Here is a 20,501-nt window from a genome sequence, read left to right on the forward strand (position 1 = left end):
AAATACCAACAGATTTTAAGTGCATTTTTCCTTTAATTTATACTGTTTTATCTGTAACCACGTTTACCGTAAATTCCGGAACAATGACGTGGCTAATATATGGATTTTTCCCGCTTTCAAATTTGTGGGTCCTGACAGCGTGGAGCATTGTCAAAAAATCCACTATCATCAATGGGTTTCGAAAGGCTGGACTGCTGCGTGTTGAAGAGGGCTCAGCGGGGGATTTACCTCCGGATGAAAGTGACGAGAGCGACAATGAAAACGATCCAATATCGGATGAAGCATTTCTGAGGCTATTCAACTCCGACACCGAAGGAGATGGTTTCAGTGCACAGGAGGAGGAAGATGGTAACCAATGACTTTCTTGGTAGGCTACTGTTTACTGCTAATTTTTTATTTTTTGTTACAAGCCGTGTTTCGTTAAAGCCTATTTATTTTTGTTACAAGCCGTGTTTCGTTAAAGCCTGTGTAAAGTTCATTTGTTTCAATGTACCGGTAGGCACCTGTGGCTTATAGACGTGCGGTTTATTTATGTTCAAAATAATATTTATTTTTTAATTCAGTGGGTGCGGCTTATATTCAGGTGCGCTTAATAGTCCGGAAATTACGGTACATCATGACAGCTGTGATGGAAACAGGACGTTTTGCTGTAATTTTATAAACGCCAACAGGTAATTTGTTAGTTCAACATGGTTGGATCTTGGTGAGTAAAAAGTATTATGCAGGAAATAGCGGTTCGAACAGTACCTCTCTTGGGCATCTGTATCCATCTCTGATGAAACGGCAGCAGCCATAGCGTCCCTGGAGAAGAGAACGGAGTCATTTAGAAACATCATTCTAGAGCACCATTAAGCATAGCCAATGGAGGTTTCCCATTGGCTAGGCTTAATCTGAGTCTGGGAATCAACTAGCCCCTAAAGTGTGTCTGTGGTCCAGTCTAGACAGGCTCCTATCTACCTGTATATTGGGTATGATCTCACTGTATCTGTGGTCCAGTCTAGACAGGCTCCTATCTACCTGTATATTGGGTATGATCTCACTGTATCTGTGGTCCAGTCTAGACAGGCTCCTATCTACCTGTATATTGGGTTTGACCTCACTGTATCTGTGGTCCAGTCTAGACAGGCTCCTATCTACCTGTTACGCCAGTGACAGGCTCCTATCTACCTGTATATTGGGTATGACCTCACTGTATCTGTGGTCCAGTCTAGACAGGCTCCTATCTACCTGTATATTGGGTATGACCTCTCTGTATCTGTGGTCCAGTCTAGACAGGCTTCTATCTACCTGTAGCTTGGATATGATCTCACTGTATCTGTGGTCCAGTCTAGACAGGCTCCTATCTACCTGTATCTTGGGTATGATCTCACTGTATCTGTGGTCCAGTCTAGACAGGATCCTATCTACCTGTAGCCTGGATATGATCTCAGTCTTAGTGATGGTGACCAGGTCTGCGTCCTCCACAGCGAAGGCAGGGAAGGAGATGATTGACAGCAGACCAGCATCAATCTCTTTAGAGGTGGAGGCTCGTGGCAGCATGGAGCACAGGATAGCCTGGAGAGGTCAAATAGAAACGGGTCAGTTTCTGACAGATGGCGTCATTCTGACACCACCGTGTTGCCAGGAGACATCAGTCATGCTAGCTGACGTAAGACAATGGTCAGTTTCATACATATAATTTTAAGGTTTATAAAATAATCTGCTTAAACCAGACTGGACACTGCCCTCACCAGGCTAGAGAAGATTAAGCCAGACTGGACACTGCCCTCACCCGGCTAGAGAAGATTAAACCAGACTGGACACTGCCCTCACCAGGCTAGAGAAGATTAAACCAGACTGGACACTGCCCTCACCAGGCTAGAGAAGATTAAACCAAACTGGACACTGCCCTCACCAGGCTAGAGAAGATTAAACCAGACTGGACACTGCCCTCACCAGGCTAGAGAAGATTAAACCAGACTGGACACTGCCCTCACCAGGCTAGAGAAGATTAAACCAGACTGGACACTGCCCTCACCAGGCTAGAGAAGATAGGACATGTTTATCACAGTACCTGGCAGTGCTCCACCTCGTCCGGCAAAACGTGAATGACAGATTTGGGTCCTCCATGAGCCCCAAAGAGGTCCAGCTCATCAATGGCCTCCAATGCAGCCTGAACATAAAACCCAACAGGTTGTTGTTTTAGGAGTTTAGATATAGTAGCTGTGTTGCGATAAGAGGACTGTTATGAGTCTAGATATGGTAGTTAAGATACGATTGGAGGCATAAAAGGAGACCATGTATTATCATTGTTACATATAGGACAAGTATTACATCTAAAGCATCAGTACCTTGGCCATTCCCACAGAGCTGGTGTTCAGTTCTGGGATCCCCTGATTGGTCTTGTCCCCTCGCTCCCACATCCCATAATCCTGCACAGAGAGAGACACACACAGAGTTACCATGACAACCAGGTTTAAAATAATTTGAACCTATATATAATTGTATTTTACCTAATCCAATATATACAGTATATTCTATTTACACAAATAGTAATCAGTAGGACATATGCACTCTGTTTTAACTCCTCACGTCGGTTCAGAAACTGTGCTATTCTCAGAAAAGGACAACGCTGACAGGGAGATTCTGGACTATCTGCTTATTCTGGTTAGTGAAGTTGCTAACCAAGACATATTCTCCTGGATGGGAAATGTATTCTGGGTAGTGAAGTTGCTAACTAAGACGCATTCTCCTGGATGGGAAATGTATTCTGGTTAGTGAAGTCGCTAACCAAGACGCATTCTCCTGGATGGGAAATGTATTCTGGTTAGTGAAGTCGCTAAATAAGACATATTCTCCTGGATGGGAAACGTATTCTGGGTAGTGAAGTCGCTAACCAAGACATATTCTCCTGGATGGGAAACGTATTCTGGTTAGTGAAGTCGCTAACCAAGACATGTTCTCCTGGATGGGAAATGTATTCTGGTTAGTGAAGTTGCTAACCAAGACACATTCTCCTGGATGGGAAATGTATTCTGGTTAGTGAAGTCGCTAACTAAGACACATTCTCCTGGATGGGAAATGTATTCTGGTTAGTGAAGTCGCTAACCAAGACACATTCTCCTGGATGGGAAATGTATTCTGCTTAGTGAAGTCGCTAACTAAGACACATTCTCCTGGATGGGAAATGTATTCTGCTTAGTGAAGTCGCTAACTAAGACACATTCTCCTGGATGGGAAACGTCAGTTGTTGACCAGTTGAACCGTTTATTTTTCAGTACCATGTCAGCTCTCTGTTGACATCATGTTAATGCTATATTTGGCTAAGTAGTTTTTCCCTGACAGTTAGTTTATAATTTAGTTTATAATTATCTGTTGTAGCTGACTACACAGACTTTTGGCGCTTTTAAGCTAAAAATATGTTGATGCTTTTGGGGTTAAGTGCTGATGTTCCCATGTTGACCAATGAAATGTATTGAAAGTTATTTTACCAACCAATCAGAAAGTTCACTGTGTGGGCTTTTCCAATATACTGTATAAGCCATGTAAAAGGTCTTGTTTGGTAAGGTGTTCATCTATAGTCACCACTATCTCTACAGGTATTCCTATGTGATCTTCAGTAATAGTATTGCTTCTCTCTCTATTACTGTTCACACTTCTATTACTTCCTGCTAAGTCGTATGCTAGTGAGGTTAGAAGAATAGAGCCTCGCTCAAACAGACCTTGAACATTACCTACCGCAACTTTATAAGCAGCCTCAATGTAGAAGACCAGGTTCTGGATAAAAGCCACTTCATGCAGGGTTGATATGATACGAAGACCTGGAGAAGACCAGAGAGTGATAAAGAACAACGCCACTGGTATACAGTCAAGTTATTTCACAATGACACGATCCACCACACACACACACACACACACACACACACACACACACACACACACACACACACTACGGTACCTGAGGCGGTCATCTGAGCCAAGACCAGCAGGTACAGAGAGGTGGCATCAACCTGCAGGTGTCCCCACTGATCGTCCCCCACCACGGTAGCACAGGTGGGAGTGTGGTACTTGGCGTGCAGGCAGTCCTTGGGGCTCTGGGTGTGTTTAAACTTCTCCACCTTGGCCACCTGTAGTCAGACACACTGACATGCTCAGAAAAGGCTATTACACAGCCAGACCAAGGGAGAAACACATACAGAAATGCTCCCACAGTATAGTGCATTGTTGCCCTTATGCCATATACTAGTGACTGTGTTGTTACATGGTAGAAGAAATGGGACAGTAACCATGGTAACCCACCTGTCGCATCATACACTGGAGCAGCCCTTGCATCAGCTTGACAACACTCTGTAGAATAATACAAATATAGATATTTACCACACCTTACATGGATCGGTAACTCCTGCTTTCCCAAGTTTATCTATTCAGGACTCCAAGGACTGAAATATGCCAATCTCTGCCTGTGGCCTACAACATAGATCAGAGGACAACATGCATGGAAAACACTAACATGTTTCTGTAAAGGAATGTTTTGTTTTGACACAGTGTGGTCATGAGGTCGGGGCCTTGCAGTCAAGGAATATTCAGACCTCCTTTCCAACACAGATCACACAGTACAGTAAGTATGAAGGACAGAACACAGATCACACAGTACAGTAAGTATGGGGGACACAACACAGATCACACAGTACAGTAAGTATGGGGGACACAACACAGATCACACAGTACAGTAAGTATGGAGGACACAACACAGATCACACAGTACAGTAAGTATGGGACACACAACACAGATCACACAGTACAGTAAGTATGGGGGACACAACACAGATCACACAGTACAGTAAGTATGGGACACACAACACAGATCACACAGTACAGTAAGTATGAAGGACACAACACAGATCACACAGTACAGTAAGTATGGGGGACACAACACAGATCACACAGTACAGTAAGTATGGAGGACACAACACAGATCACACAGTACAGTAAGTATGGGACACACAACACAGATCACACAGTACAGTAAGTATGGGGGACACAACACAGATCACACAGTACAGTAAGTATGGGACACACAACACAGATCACACAGTACAGTAAGTATGAAGGACACAACACAGATCACACAGTACAGTAAGTATGGGGGACACAACACAGATCACACAGTACAGTAAGTATGGAGGACACAACACAGATCACACAGTACAGTAAGTATGGAGGACACAACACAGATCACACAGTACAGTAAGTATGGGGGACACAACACAGATCACACAGTACAGTAAGTATGGGACACACAACACAGATCACACAGTACAGTAAGTATGAAGGACACAACACAGATCACACAGTACAGTAAGTATGGGGGACACAACACAGATCACACAGTACAGTAAGTATGGAGGACACAACACAGATCACACAGTACAGTAAGTATGGGGGACACAACACAGATCACACAGTACAGTAAGTATGGGGCACACAACACAGATCACACAGTACAGTAAGTATGGGGCACACAACACAGATCACACAGTACAGTAAGTATGGAGGACACAACACAGATCACACAGTACAGTAAGTATGGGGGACACAACACAGATCACACAGTACAGTAAGTATGGGGGACACAACACAGATCACACAGTACAGTAAGTATGGGACACACAACACAGATCACACAGTACAGTAAGTATGAAGGACACAACACAGATCACACAGTACAGTAAGTATGGGACACACAACACAGATCACACAGTACAGTAAGTATGAAGGACAGAACACAGATCACACAGTACAGTAAGTATGGGACACACAACACAGATCACACAGTACAGTAAGTATGGGACACACAACACAGATCACACAGTACAGTAAGTATGAAGGACACAACACAGATCACACAGTACAGTAAGTATGGGGGACACAACACAGATCACACAGTACAGTAAGTATGGAGGACACAACACAGATCACACAGTACAGTAAGTATGGGGGACACAACACAGATCACACAGTACAGTAAGTATGGGGCACACAACACAGATCACACAGTACAGTAAGTATGGGACACACAACACAGATCACACAGTACAGTAAGTATGGGGGACACAACACAGATCACACAGTACAGTAAGTATGGGGGACACAACACAGATCACACAGTACAGTAAGTATGGAGGACACAACACAGATCACACAGTACAGTAAGTATGGAGGACACAACACAGATCACACAGTACAGTAAGTATGGGACACACAACACAGATCACACAGTACAGTAAGTATGGGACACACAACACAGATCACACAGTACAGTAAGTATGGGGGACACAACACAGATCACACAGTACAGTAAGTATGGGACACAACACAGATCACACAGTACAGTAAGTATGGGACACACAACACAGATCACACAGTACAGTAAGTATGGGGGACACAACACAGATCACACAGTACAGTAAGTATGGGGGACACAACACAGATCACACAGTACAGTCAGTATGGGACACACAACACAGATCACACAGTACAGTAAGTATGGGGGACACAACACAGATCACACAGTACAGTAAGTATGGGGGACACAACACAGATCACACAGTACAGTAAGTATGGGACACACAACACAGATCACACAGTACAGTAAGTATGGGACACACAACACAGATCACACAGTACAGTAAGTATGGGGGACACAACACAGATCACACAGTACAGTAAGTATGGGGGACACAACACAGATCACACAGTACAGTAAGTATGAGGACACACAACACAGATCACACAGTACAGTAAGTATGGGGGACACAACACAGATCACACAGTACAGTAAGTATGGGGCACACAACACAGATCACACAGTACAGTAAGTATGGGACACACAACACAGATCACACAGTACAGTAAGTATGGGACACACAACACAGATCACACAGTAAGTATGGGACACACAACACAGATCACACAGTACAGTAAGTATGGAGGACACAACACAGATCACACAGTACAGTAAGTATGAAGGACACAACACAGATCACACAGTACAGTAAGTATGGGGGACACAACACAGATCACACAGTACAGTAAGTATGGAGGACACAACACAGATCACACAGTACAGTAAGTATGGGGGACACAACACAGATCACACAGTACAGTAAGTATGGGACACACAACACAGATCACACAGTACAGTAAGTATGGAGGACACAACACAGATCACACAGTACAGTAAGTATGGGGGACACAACACAGATCACACAGTACAGTAAGTATGGAGGACACAACACAGATCACACAGTACAGTAAGTATGAAGGACACAACACAGATCACACAGTACAGTAAGTATGGGACACACAACACAGATCACACAGTACAGTCAGTATGGGGGACACAACACAGATCACACAGTACAGTAAGTATGGAGGACACAACACAGATCACACAGTACAGTAAGTATGGGACACACAACACAGATCACACAGTACAGTAAGTATGGAGGACACAACACAGATCACACAGTACAGTCAGTATGGGGGACACAACACTATTTTGACAGAGCCTGCTGTGAGATGCGAGCCAGCCAGTCACCTGCTCCAGTTCGTAGGCCTTGGCCTTGTCCTCATCCCGGTCAGCGTTCTTCCTGTAGGCCATCCCCAGACCCCACACCGCCAGGATGCTGTAGACATTGTCACGCACCCAGGCATCTGGTAGCTGGACACTGCAGGGCAACAGGCCTGTTACTGGGTTCTGGAGACACACACACAGGTTAGACAGGCAGGTTAGACAGGCAGGTAGATAGATATCTAAGTCTGGGCTCTGGCCGGGCCACTCAAGGACATTCACAGACTTGTCCCGAAGTCACTCCTACTGTACGTTGTCTTGGCTGTGTACTTAGGGTCCTTGTCCTGTTGGAAGGTGAACCTTCAACCTAGCCTGAGGTCATGAGAGCTCTGGAGCAGGTTTTCATCAAGAATCTCTCTGTACTTTGCTCTGTTCATCTTTCCCTCGATTCGGACTAGTCTCTCAGTCCCTGCCGCTGAAAAACATCCCCACAGCATGATGCTGCCACCCCCATGCTTCAACGTAGGGATGGTGCCAGGTTTCCTCCAGACGTGACTCTTGGCATTCAGGCCAAAGAGTTAAATCTTGGTTTCATCAAATCAAATTGTATGTCACATCACATGTGTCGAATACAACAGGTGTAGACCTCCCAGTGAAATGCTTACTTACAAGCCCTTAAACAACAATGCTTTAAGGATATTTTTTTTAAATAAGTGTTAAGTAAAAAATAGATAAGTAAAAAATAGAAAATAAAAGTAACAAATAATTAAACAGCAGCAGTAAAATAACAGGCTAGGCTATATACAGGGGGTACCGGTACAGAGTTAATGTGTGGGGGCACAGGTTAGTTGAGATAATATGTACATGTAGCTAGAGTTAAAGTGACTATGCATAGATTATAAACAGAGAGTAGCAGCAGCGTAAAAGAGGGGTCTGGGTAGCCAGAGAATCTTGTTTCTCATGGTCTGGGAGTCCTTTAGGTGCCTTTTGGCAAACTCCAAGCGGGCTGCCATGTGCCTTTTACTGAGGAGTGACTTCCGTCTGGCCACTCTACCATAAAGGCCTGATTGATGGAGTGCTGCAGAAGGTTCTCCCATCTCCACAGAGGAACTCTGAAGCTCTGTCAGAGTGACCATTGGGTTATTGGTTCCCTCCCGGACCAAGCCCCTTCTCCCCTGATGGCTCAGTTTGGCCGGGCAGCCAGCTCTACTTCTTTCCTTTAAGAATGATGGAGGCCACTGTGTTCTTGGGGACCTTCAATGCTGCAGAAATGTTTTTCTACCCTTCCCCAGATCTGTGCCTCGACACAATCCTGTCTCAGAGCTCTACGGACAAGTCCTTCGACCTCACGGCTTGGTTTTTGCTCTGACATGCACCGTCAACTGTGGGACATTATATAGACAGGTGTGTGCCTTCCAAATCATGTCATAACAATTGAATTTACCACAGGTGGATCAAGTTGTAGAAACATCTCAAGGATGATCAATGTAAACAGGATGCACCTGAGCTCAATTTACAGTCCCATAGCAAGGTGTCTGAAAACTTATGTAAATAAGGTATTTTTGTTTTTAAAAACCTGTTTTCGCTTTGTCATTATAGGGTATGATGTGTAGATTGATGAGGGGGAAAATATATTTAAATTAAGGCTGTAACATAACAAAATGTGGAATAAGTCAAGGGGTCTGAACAGTTTCCAAATGCACTGTAGCTAGCCACTAGATATATATATATATATACACACACACACACACATACACACACCCATATTTATGTTGATTTATTTTCCCTTTTGTACATCGTTACACCACTGTATAAAGACATAATATGACATTTGAAATGTCTTTATTCTTTGGAACTTTTGTGAGTGTAATGTTTACTGTTCATTTTTTTTATTGTTTATTTCACTTTAGTTTATCATCTTTTTCACTTGCTTTGGCAATGTAAACAAATGTTTCCTATGCTAATATAGCCCCTTAAATTGAAATTGAATTGAGAGAGAAAGACTGTTGACTTAACTCAAGTAGAGTAGATAAGACAAATACTTTCTATGTTCTCTCTATTTTAAGTTGACCTTTGTCCAAGCTTTTATTTATTTTAGGGAGTCCACGCCGGGACAGTTTGCCCAGAGCTATTGACTCTTGGCTTTCTAAGGATAAGTAACAGACATTCAGCCTACTGTGGGGATTTTACTGAGGTATCAATGTCATTAGACCTATTGTGCATGACTTCTTTCATTGCAAATGGCAACTGTACGACTGTTATTCGTCACCAGGTATGGTGTCTGGCAGTGGTACGTGATATAATGAAACATACCTGGTGACATAGAATAGTCTCATGAACGAGCCTGGCGAATCCATCGAGCTTCACACCCGAGTTACTGCGGCTCCGCATGTTGCCGTCTCTACCTGTCAATATGAAATGATGACAGACGAGTAGTTAGAGCAGGATTATTTATAGTGGGGTACAGTAGTCGTGAGTCCTGACTACATGTGAAGCATTCGCAATAGTAAAAGTACTGCAGTATGCTGTAATCAAATAACATTACTTTGCATAGAAAGTCACCTACCTTGAACCCATCAGTTATTGTGCAATGCATAAATATCGCTGTTGACAGCTTCGCAGTAGTAGCTAACAATTCCACATTCATTCAACGCATTTCATAAAACTCCTAGTTGCTGCAGCGCAGTAGCATCAGTGTCAAAATATGACCGAATACTTCACGTCGCAGAGGTGTTTTTAGCTCAACATACACCATTCCTTCACACGTAACAGATTGCGGCTCCTCTCGGTCTCTCAATCTGCCTCTCCTCTTCCTGATGTGGACAGAATGTCCTGTATACAGTTGCCATAAAGGGGGCGCTAGAGCAGCCAACGTAGAGAAGATGACTTGGTTATTACGTTTATGAAGTATTGTTAGAATCTGTTATTTTTAACATAACATAGATCTAGATTTAAACCAACAAAGAGGGCCTGATCTGTTTTCGGCTTTGCTTTCTCTTTTGCTTCGTGTGGTCTTTGTATCACCTCGGCATCATTCTGTTCAAGCTAATATTTTCATATTTTCAGAATACTTTGACTGATGCCAGTGCGACCCCACCTTGTCCATTTACATTCTGCATGCATAGTAAACAAGGACTGGGATAACGGAATTTTTAAGCCAATCAAAAATCCGGACAGTAGATGTGTTAACCAATCAAAACAGATGTAACTGCATCCCCTCTGAACGCTGGACTTCACGGGGTGGACTGCACATTTCTATTGAATAGATCTGAATCAACAATTCATAGTGTTTTTGAGTCAACAATCAAGATAAAGGTACGTTTTACCTCCTTATTTGTTTGGCCAGTCGTTGCAATTGCACATGTTGAACGAAAAAGCGTCCTGTGCTTCTGATAATGTCCACAAAAAGCCATTGAAAAAGTAGCTAGCTAGACATCCTTACTGTGCATGTTAGCTGCTAGCGCTCGCTACGCAAAGATTGTTCCCCTGTCCATCTCTGAGCTAGCTTTACACTCAAATTTGATGGATATACTGAGGGACATAAGCTACCTAACTAACAACAACTAGGCTAACTAGTTATATGACTGGGAAAATGTCTGTGTTTTGATAGGAAAATCCTCAGTTGGCTAGATAGTTAGACCGAGAAGACCATATGAGGTCTTGACTATGGAGAATACCTTTCACTAGCTATGTAAGCAAACTACCATTTATGTTTTGCAACTTTACCTCCTTGCTCCAACATACACCCTCTCACCCTGCCTCTGTATTTATCACTTTACTGAACAGACTGGGTTCAAGTCTCCTGTGCTCCTTAAGACGGAATCATCCCGATGAGCTAAAGCCCACCAAACCACCTCTGTTACACTTGTATTGATCCTTGTCTCCTCTCATATCTCCTCTCACCTTCCTCCTTCCCACTCCTCTGTCCCCTTTCATTCGCCCTTTCTCTCCTTGCCCCATCCCCTCGCCTCCTCCTCCCATCCCCTCTCCCTCCTCTCCTCCCATCCCCTCTCCCTACTCTTACCTTCCTCCTTCCCACTCCTCTGTCCCCTATCATTCGCCCTTTCTCTCCTCGCCCCATCCCCTCTCCCTCCTCTCCTCCCATCCCCTCTCCCTCCTCTGCCCTTCCCTCTGTCCTCTCCTCCATCCTCCTCTCATTCTCCCTCTCTCTCCTCCTCTCCTCCCATCCCCTCCCTCCTCTGCCCTTCCCTCTGTCCTCTCCTCCATCCTCCTCTCATTCTCCCTCTCTCATTCTTTCTCCTCTCCTCTGTCCTCATCTCTTCTCCTCCCTCCCACCAGATGCAGTTCATGCTGCTGTTCAGTCGGCAGGGTAAGCTGCGGCTGCAGAAGTGGTATGTTCCCCTGTCAGACAAAGAGAGGAAGAAGATCTCCAGGGACCTGGTCCAGACCATTCTAGCCCGCAAGCCCAAGATGTGCTCCTTCCTGGAGTGGAGGGACCTCAAGATCGTCTATAAGAGGTCAGAGAAAGAAAGACAGACACACAGACAGGCAAGGGGGTTAATGGTGGGAAATGATGTGCTCCTTCCTGGAGTGGAGGGACCTCAATATCATCTACAAGACAGACAGACGGGGTTAATGGGGGGAAATGTGGACTCCATCTGATAGTGTTGAGGTCAATTCAGGAAGGGAATTTCACAATCTTTGTTAAAGTTTTAACTTCCTGAAATTGCCCGGTTTTGAAAAGTAAATTGTAGTATAGTCTCAAAGCACTATACTACAATTGTGCCAAGGTTTAGAAGGTTGGTTTTCAATAAGACTTTCCTGCTAGGGAGGCACCCTTATGGTTTTGTTTTCAGTCAGGGGGCCATTTTGTTACAGCACTCATTCTCAGAATGATGAAGGCCATCTGATGCTTTTGTTATTCGTTATTATCCTTGCTGAACGAAAATATGTTTGTCAGAATGTGGCCCAAGGTTAGGGCCTTTGTTGTTTATCCCTGTATTATCCTGTCTTCCAGATACGCCAGCCTGTATTTCTGCTGTGCGGTGGAGGATCAGGACAATGAGCTCATCACGCTGGAGATCATCCACAGATACGTAGAGCTGCTGGATAAGTACTTTGGCAGTGTGAGTCTTCATATTTCACACTGCTACTGTTCTCTGTGGTCTTGTTGGTGTTCATGACAGTGGCCATATTGTTCTCTGTGTTCATGACAGTGGCCATATTGTTCTCTGTGTTTATGACAGTGGCCATATTGTTCTCTGTGTTCATGACAGTGGCCATATTGTTCTCTGTGTTCATGACAGTGGCCATATTGTTCTCTGTGTTCATGACAGTGGCCATATTGTTCTCTGTGTTTATGACAGTGGCCATATTGTTCTCCTGGGTGGTGTTTATGACAGTGGCCATATTGTTCTCTGTGTTCATGACAGTGGCCATATTGTTCTCTGTGTTCATGACAGTGGCCATATTGTTCTCTGTGTTCTGACAGTGGCCAATTGTTCTCTGTGTTCATGACAGTGGCCATATTGTTCTCTGTGTTCATGACAGTGGCCATATTGTTCTCTGTGTTCATGACAGTGGCCATATTGTTCTCTGTGTTTATGACAGTGGCCATATTGTTCTCTGTGTTCATGACAGTGGCCATATTGTTCTCTGTGTTCATGACAGTGGCCATATTGTTCTCTGTGTTTATGACAGTGGCCATATTGTTCTCTGTGTTTATGACAGTGGCCATATTGTTCTCTGTGTTTATGACAGTGGCCATATTGTTCTCTGTGTTTATGACAGTGGCCATAATGTTATCTGTGTTTATGACAGTGGCCATATTGTTCTCTGTGTTTATGACAGTGGCCATATTGTTATCTGTGTTTATGACAGTGGCCATATTGTTATCTGTGTTTATGACAGTGGCCATATTGTTCTCTGTGTTTATGACAGTGGCCATATTGTTATCTGTGTTTATGACAGTGGCCATAATGTTATCTGTGTTTATGACAGTGGCCATATTGTTCTCTGTGTTTATGACAGTGGCCATATTGTTCTCTGTGTTTATGACAGTGGCCATATTGTTATCTGTGTTTATGACAGTGGCCATATTGTTCTCTGTGTTTATGACAGTGGCCATATTGTTCTCTGTGTTTATGACAGTGGCCATATTGTTATCTGTGTTTATGACAGTGGCCATAATGTTATCTGTGTTTATGACAGTGGCCATATTGTTCTCTGTGTTCATGACAGTGGCCATACTGTTCTCTCAGTGGTCCTGTTGGTGTTCATGACAGTGGCCATATGTTAAAGCACCATTGCGTAACGCCTATCCAAATGGTCAAATGTTCTGTAAGATGGGGAAGAAGTATACATGTTGTTATTGGAACAGGGTCTGGGTGTTCCTGTGTCTAATGGAGCTGTTCAAATCGCTTTACCATTTGGAATGAATACGTTGGACTAGGAAAACTAATCTTCCAATGTGTTCCCTCTTGGTGTCTGTGTCTGTCTCCATGTCAGGTGTGTGAGCTGGACATCATCTTTAACTTTGAGAAGGCCTACTTCATCCTGGATGAGTTCCTGCTAGGAGGAGAGGCTCAGGAGACCTCCAAGAAGAACGTACTGAAGGCTATAGAGCAGGCCGACCTGCTGCAGGAGGTAAGACTCCTCACTGACCCCTAACATCTGACCCCAACACTAACCCTGACCTCCAAGAAGAACGTACTGAAGGCTATAGAGCAGGCTGACCTGCTGCAGGAGGTAAGACTCCTCACTGACCCCTAACATCTGACCCCAACACTAACCCTGACCTCCAAGAAGAACGTACTGAAGGCTATAGAGCAGGCTGACCTGCTGCAGGAGGTAAGACTCCTCACTGACCCCTAACATCTGACCCCAACACTAACCCTGACCTCCAAGAAGAACGTACTGAAGGCTATAGAGCAGGCTGACCTGCTGCAGGAGGTAAGACTCCTCACTGACCCCTAACATCTGACCCCAACACTAACCCTGACCTCCAAGAAGAACGTACTGAAGGCTATAGAGCAGGCTGACCTGCTGCAGGAGGTAAGAGTCCTCACTGACCCCTAACATCTGACCCCAACACTAACCCTGACCTCCAAGAAGAACGTACTGAAGGCTATAGAGCAGGCTGACCTGCTGCAGGAGGTAAGACTCCTCACTGACCCCTAACATCTGACCCCAACACTAACCCTGACCTCCAAGAAGAACGTACTGAAGGCTATAGAGCAGGCTGACCTGCTGCAGGAGGTAAGACTCCTCACTGACCCCTAACATCTGACCCCAACACTAACCCTGACCTCCAAGAAGAACGTACTGAAGGCTATAGAGCAGGCTGACCTGCTGCAGGAGGTAAGACTCCTCACTGACCCCTAACATCTGACCCCAACACTAACCCTGACCTCCAAGAAGAACGTACTGAAGGCTATAGAGCAGGCTGACCTGCTGCAGGAGGTAAGACTCCTCACTGACCCCTAACATCTGACCCCAACACTAACCCTGACCTCCAAGAAGAACGTACTGAAGGCTATAGAGCAGGCTGACCTGCTGCAGGAGGTAAGACTCCCATCAGGGGGATCTGCTCTGGCCCTGACATCTCTGGGCTATGTCCTGGATGAGTTGGTGTAATGATGACATCTCTGGGCTATGTCCTGGAGGAGTTGGTGTAATGATGACATCTCTGGGCTATGTCCTGGAGGAGTTGGTGTAATGATGACATCTCTGGGCTATGTCCTGGAGGAGTTGGTGTAATGATGACATCTCTGGGCTATGTCCTGGATGAGTTGGTGTAATGATGACATCTCTGGGCTATGCCCTGGATGAGTTGGTGTAATGATGACATCTCTGGGCTATGCCCTGGAGGAGTTGGTGTAATGATGACATCTCTGGGCTATGTCCTGGAGGAGTTGGTGTAATGATGACATCTCTGGGCTATGTCCTGGAGGAGTTGGTGTAATGATGACATCTCTGGGCTATGTCCTGGAGGAGTTGGTGTAATGATGACATCTCTGGGCTATGTCCTGGATGAATTGGTGTAATGATGACATCTCTGGGCTATGCCCTGGATGAGTTGGTAGTATGGCCTTTTTCTCTCTCCATCTCTCTGATTCCTATATGTCATTCTTGACTTTAGATTTGCGTTAAAAGCGTTTGTCTATAGTACTACTGTATTTAGGCTAATGTTATTCGTCTGGCAGCCTGTCGGTGGCATTGGTATTCCAGGCACTCCCACCGCCTGCATCCACATGACTGAGCTGTGGGAACCTCCTCAGGGTTGGCTGTCTGAGCTCTCACTGCCTGCATCCACAGCCATATGACTGAGCTATGGGAACCTCCCCAGGGTTGGCTGTCTGAGCTCTCACTGCCTGCATCCACAGCCATATGACTGAGCTGTGGGAACCCCCCCAGGGTTGGCTGTCTGAGCTCTCACTGCCTGCATCCACAGCCATATGACTGAGCTATGGGAACCTCCCCAGGGTTGGCTGTCTGAGCTCTCACTGCCTCTGTTCATAAAGAGGGCTTCACTCACTATTCAGCTCTCATTCATGACTACCATCAGCATGAAACACTGGAGAATCTGACTGCCAGACAGGGGTGGGGGGGGGGCAGGAGTGACAAAAAAAGTGTGGGGGGGTACTTTTCCGGTCTAATCCACCCTTTTCATCAGAATTGTTCGAACCAAAACAATAAAGCTGCATAATATTTTTTTACAGGGCAAGTCTTTATCTTTTACGTGTAGCTGAAGAGTTTGTGCTCGAAGAAGGATTATTTCTGTTTTAGGTTTGATAATGTTTACTAGTTTAAACAAGGCTTGGTTAACAATGTGACAGAAACGATGCGAGCGCTTCAATGGGACAGAAGGCGACGTGTTGTGATTCTGGATGGTCAGATGGCAACAATGAATAGTAAGTAGGTGGCTCGTTTCAACTAGTTCAATCTTGTTCTGTCAACAGAGCTCGGTGCTTATTATGGGATGTATTAGTGTACGAAATCCGACTTTTTGGATATAGTGTTAGTGATATGTTAGAGAAAGACCCCACTGAACGATTTGAGAATATGAAGAATCACATTTGTCTTGGTAAAATGTATTTTATAACAAAGGAAGTGAAATGCAATCACCAAAGCGCGTTATGGACACCCTTTGTGTTTGAGAGACAAGTGCACATTTTATGTTTTCGTTGAAATATAGTTTCCATGTTGTGAACAGTCTAATGAAAGAAGGATCGCGCCCTCCCAGAACAAGCTTGGCTGGTGCGTTAACCAGCGAATTCAGACAAACACCAATAAGCCAACCACGTCTCTGCTAAACAACCATCTATTGGTTAGCTTACTGAGCCTGGCAGTCATGCACATCATATGAAACGAATGAGGTGGTCAGTGCAGCACAATGCACACAACACTAAATGCTTTACCAAGCTAGCTATCTACTGTCGCTAGTAACATAATTAAATCACTATGGATTCGTTTTCATGAAGCAGCAGCCTGTAGCCGTCTGCCGAGAGTCCCTTTACTTAGCTAGCTAGCGAATCATGCTAACCATTTAGCTAAGGTTAGCCAGCTAGCTAAAAGTCTGTATGGGCTGTATACGATTATGGAGAGTGAATAAAAAAAATATATATCTTGCTAGCTCGTTATCTAGCTGTGGCCATCTGGCTAGTATCAAAAGGGCATTCTACAACAGTAGCAACGTTAGTGCAGCTAGCTAACGTTGACTAGACTAGACCATAAAGCAACACACACGGACATCCATTGCCAAACAACGCTATTGCCATCTTCTGGTTTGGAGTATTTTAACGAGACTGAGGACTTCGCTGTGTGAAAACTCTGTTCAGAGGTGCTAAGTACTGTCAGCAGGAAAACATTTGACAATCCTACCGATGTGTCTGAGCTATTATTGATTAAATACCTTGTTAATAGCCCAATTTTGAAGCCACAACTAATGTCTGGATTGGACATTTTGTGCCTTTCCCTTATTGCTCATTTGGAACACATGAGGTTGGTGGCACCTTAATTGGGGAGGACAGGCTCATGGTAATGGCTGGAGCGGAACACATGATTTGATACCATTCCATTCGCTCCATTGCAGGCATTTTATTATGAGCCGTCCTCCCCTCAGCAGCCTCCACTGATTTAGACCAGCTGTTCTAGCGGTCAGTTGTATTCAAACAGTGCTTTTCTCTCTCTCCGTGCTTCACCTCCTGCTAGGATGCCAAAGTAAGTGTTAACTCTACCTGATATGCTTTATTTAATAGTGGCGTTGGAGCAGTTACTCAAGTCATTGCATTTAGGCTTTAAACACCTTTTTTCTTGTGTGCACTCCATAAACCAATCAAACTGGTCCGTCTTCAGACTGACTCGTGTCTTATCCTTCTCACCTATCCTCTTGTCTGTTCCCTCCCTCCTTTAGGAAGCTGAAGCACCACGGAGTGTCCTGGAGGAGATTGGCCTGACATAAACTCCCTCCCTCCATCACTGACCCAACTATCTCCCTCTCTCTTTACTCTCTCTCTCTTCACGAGGGCCCAAACATCTTGTTCTCTCTCCTTTAATGTGATGTAGTGTTGTCTTGTACTAAAACTCTTATCATGTTAATGTTACTTGTGCCAACTGTCTGTTCCTTTTTTTTGTACCTTGTCAACACTCACCTTTTGAAACCCCTAGGGTATATGCAGCCAGTAGCCACAAACTACACCAATAATAACTGAAATCTCACCCACCTTCCTTAAGTCAGTGTTTTGTTGTACATGACATGTCTGTGACGGGCATTTTAACTTCAGTCTAGTCTCGAGAACTTAAAACAATTCAAAGTATATCATAAAGAGTAAGAAACCCCATTTTACTTAAATGGGATGTTCACAAGTAAGCAAAACTATGTCAGTATTTAAGAAGTGTTACAGTTTAAAGTATTCATGTTCATTCTTTCATTGTTTGACCAAAGAACACTGTGTTATAATCATATCGTTTTGAAGATAAATGGTGTTTAGGGAAAAATATGTGCTCTCTCGGGGTTGGGGTCAATTCTATTTCAATTCCAATCAATTCAGAAAGTAAACCAATTTACAATTTTTACTCATTGAAAATCATTGAAGGAAATGTGCATTGGAATATCAGTGTATTCCTGAATTTAAATGGAATTGACCCAAGCCGTGCTCTGTATAGCCTGAGTCCCAGATCTTTGTACTGTCTTGCTACCTCCTATGTCATTCAGTTGGGAAGACAGCACAAACACACCTGGGACTCCTCCCATTCTGCATGCTTTAAAAGGCAAGGGAAGAGTACCACTGGGGACTCCGCCCACTCTGCATGCTTTAAAAGGCAAGGGAAGAGTACCACTGGGGACTCCGCCCACTCTGCATGCTTTAAAAGGCAAGGGAAGAGTAACACTGGGGACTCCGCCCACTCTGCATGCTTTAAAAGGCAAGGGAAGAGTAACACTGGGGACTCCGCCCACTCTGCATGCTTTAAAAGGCAAGGGAAGAGTAACACTGGGGACTCCGCCCACTCTGCATGCTTTAAAAGGCAAGGGAAGAGTAACACTGGGGACTCCGCCCACTCTGCATGCTTTAAAAGGCAAGGGAAGAGTATCACTGGGGACTCCGCCCACTCTGCATGCTTTAAAAGGCAAGGGAAGAGTACCACTGGGGACTCCGCCCACTCTGCATGCTTTAAAAGGCAAGGGAAGAGTAACACTGGGGACTCCGCCCACTCTGCATGCTTTAAAAGGCAAGGGAAGAGTAACACTGGGGACTCCGCCCACTCTGCATGCTTTAAAAGGCAAGGGAAGAGTACCACTGGGGACTCCGCCCACTCTGCATGCTTTAAAAGGCAAGGGAAGAGTAACACTGGGGACTCCGCCCACTCTGCATGCTTTAAAAGGCAAGGGAAGAGTAACACTGGGGACTCCGCCCACTCTGCATGCTTTAAAAGGCAAGGGAAGAGTATCACTGGGGACTCCGCCCACTCTGCATGCTTTAAAAGGCAAGGGAAGAGTATCACTGGGGACTCCGCCCACTCTGCATGCTTTAAAAGGCAAGGGAAGAGTAACACTGGGGACTCCGCCCACTCTGCATGCTTTAAAAGGCAAGGGAAGAGTAACACTGGGGACTCCGCCCACTCTGCATGCTTTAAAAGGCAAGGGAAGAGTATCACTGGGGACTCCGCCCACTCTGCATGCTTTAAAAGGCAAGGGAAGAGTAACACCAGTGAAAATGAACAAAAAGGGATTCTGTTACTAATCAAACTTCTATTCGTCACACAATGTTTTAACTGTCAATGAAAATGCATTTAGGGCTTGTTTCGTAGCCTGGTTCTGAACTGAATTGTTCTGTTCATGAAGCGATCGTGAAACTGGAATATTCAGTTTGAATCATAACAGGCTACTTGTTATGAGGAAGGTTGTGACAATTGAAGCACAAATCATGAGGTACTCCCACTATATCACTGCCTGTGCTTAGTGCACACGGACATGACCAGTTATTGAATTGTTTACAAAAACCATGGGTTAAAGAAGCCTAAACCTGTTGCAATTCCCTGTCTACCGTACAGACTGCTCCTCCTTTAGCAATGACCAGAATGGTGTCCTGTTAGGACATTTAATGTAATTCCCTGTCTACCGTACAGACTGCTCCTCCTTTACCAATGACCAGAATGGTGTCCTGTTAGGACATTTAATGTTCTCTGTATCTGTCAGCTTGTACTGTATTTGCTCTTTAACTGTGGTGACATCCCCAATGGCACCCTATTCCCTACATAGTGCACTACTTTTGGCCAGAGCCCTATGAAGAAGTGCACTATATAGGGAATAGGGCACCATGTCTTGCTCCTGTGTACATTATGAATCATTTCAAAGTATTGCATTTCTTTTACACAGACAACTGTCACTACTTCAGTTCTCTCAAATACTGTAAATCATTAAAACAAATGTCTATGGATTAGCAGAATGGTTGTTTTGCCTGGGCTTTTTTTTCACAGAAAATGTAAA

General features: G+C 44.6%; 2 protein-coding genes across 8 annotated transcripts in view; one reads left to right on the top strand and one right to left on the bottom strand.

Moving 5' to 3' along the window:
- LOC106574892 (phosphorylase b kinase regulatory subunit alpha, liver isoform) overlaps nucleotides 1-10,402 on the bottom strand; it is a 36,265-nt gene extending 25,863 nt beyond the window's left edge. The window contains exons 1-10 of one of the 2 annotated variants that reach the window (XR_006759871.1): nucleotides 10,119-10,402; nucleotides 9,866-9,957; nucleotides 7,580-7,738; nucleotides 4,279-4,326; nucleotides 3,938-4,106; nucleotides 3,718-3,800; nucleotides 2,331-2,411; nucleotides 2,054-2,152; nucleotides 1,408-1,554; nucleotides 748-801 (exon numbers count right to left, since the gene is read on the bottom strand). Coding sequence is in view for 1 of the 2 variants with exons in the window: in XM_045698325.1 (XP_045554281.1) it covers nucleotides 748-801; nucleotides 1,408-1,554; nucleotides 2,054-2,152; nucleotides 2,331-2,411; nucleotides 3,718-3,800; nucleotides 3,938-4,106; nucleotides 4,279-4,326; nucleotides 7,580-7,738; nucleotides 9,866-9,943 (918 nt within the window). In the remaining variant the exon portion in view is untranslated. The remainder of the gene's footprint in view (nucleotides 1-747; nucleotides 802-1,407; nucleotides 1,555-2,053; nucleotides 2,153-2,330; nucleotides 2,412-3,717; nucleotides 3,801-3,937; nucleotides 4,107-4,278; nucleotides 4,327-7,579; nucleotides 7,739-9,865; nucleotides 9,958-10,118) is intronic. The other variant, XM_045698325.1, reaches the window with a different exon arrangement.
- Nucleotides 10,403-10,584: 182 nt separating this feature from the next.
- LOC106574895 (AP-1 complex subunit sigma-2) lies at nucleotides 10,585-20,460 on the top strand. Of its 6 annotated transcripts, XM_045698341.1 has the most exons (6): nucleotides 10,585-10,867; nucleotides 11,852-12,030; nucleotides 12,531-12,639; nucleotides 14,021-14,158; nucleotides 17,726-17,734; nucleotides 17,928-20,460. In XM_045698341.1, the coding sequence occupies exons 2-6, from the start codon at nucleotides 11,852-11,854 to the stop codon at nucleotides 17,973-17,975; spliced, it is 483 nt and encodes a 160-aa protein (XP_045554297.1). In that variant the 5' UTR covers nucleotides 10,585-10,867; the 3' UTR covers nucleotides 17,976-20,460. The 6 variants fall into 6 exon arrangements, with proteins under 6 accessions (XP_045554297.1, XP_045554298.1, XP_045554294.1 ...); XM_045698342.1 differs by lacking the exon at nucleotides 17,726-17,734 and having other exon boundaries at nucleotides 10,586-10,867; XM_045698338.1 differs by lacking the exons at nucleotides 10,585-10,867; nucleotides 11,852-12,030; nucleotides 12,531-12,639; nucleotides 14,021-14,158; nucleotides 17,726-17,734 and adding an exon at nucleotides 14,165-15,076 and having other exon boundaries at nucleotides 17,928-19,651; nucleotides 19,703-20,460.
- Nucleotides 20,461-20,501: the final 41 nt, after the last annotated feature.

Source organism: Salmo salar, chromosome ssa16, assembly GCF_905237065.1.
Source record: "Salmo salar chromosome ssa16, Ssal_v3.1, whole genome shotgun sequence".
Lineage (NCBI taxonomy): Eukaryota > Metazoa > Chordata > Actinopteri > Salmoniformes > Salmonidae > Salmo > Salmo salar.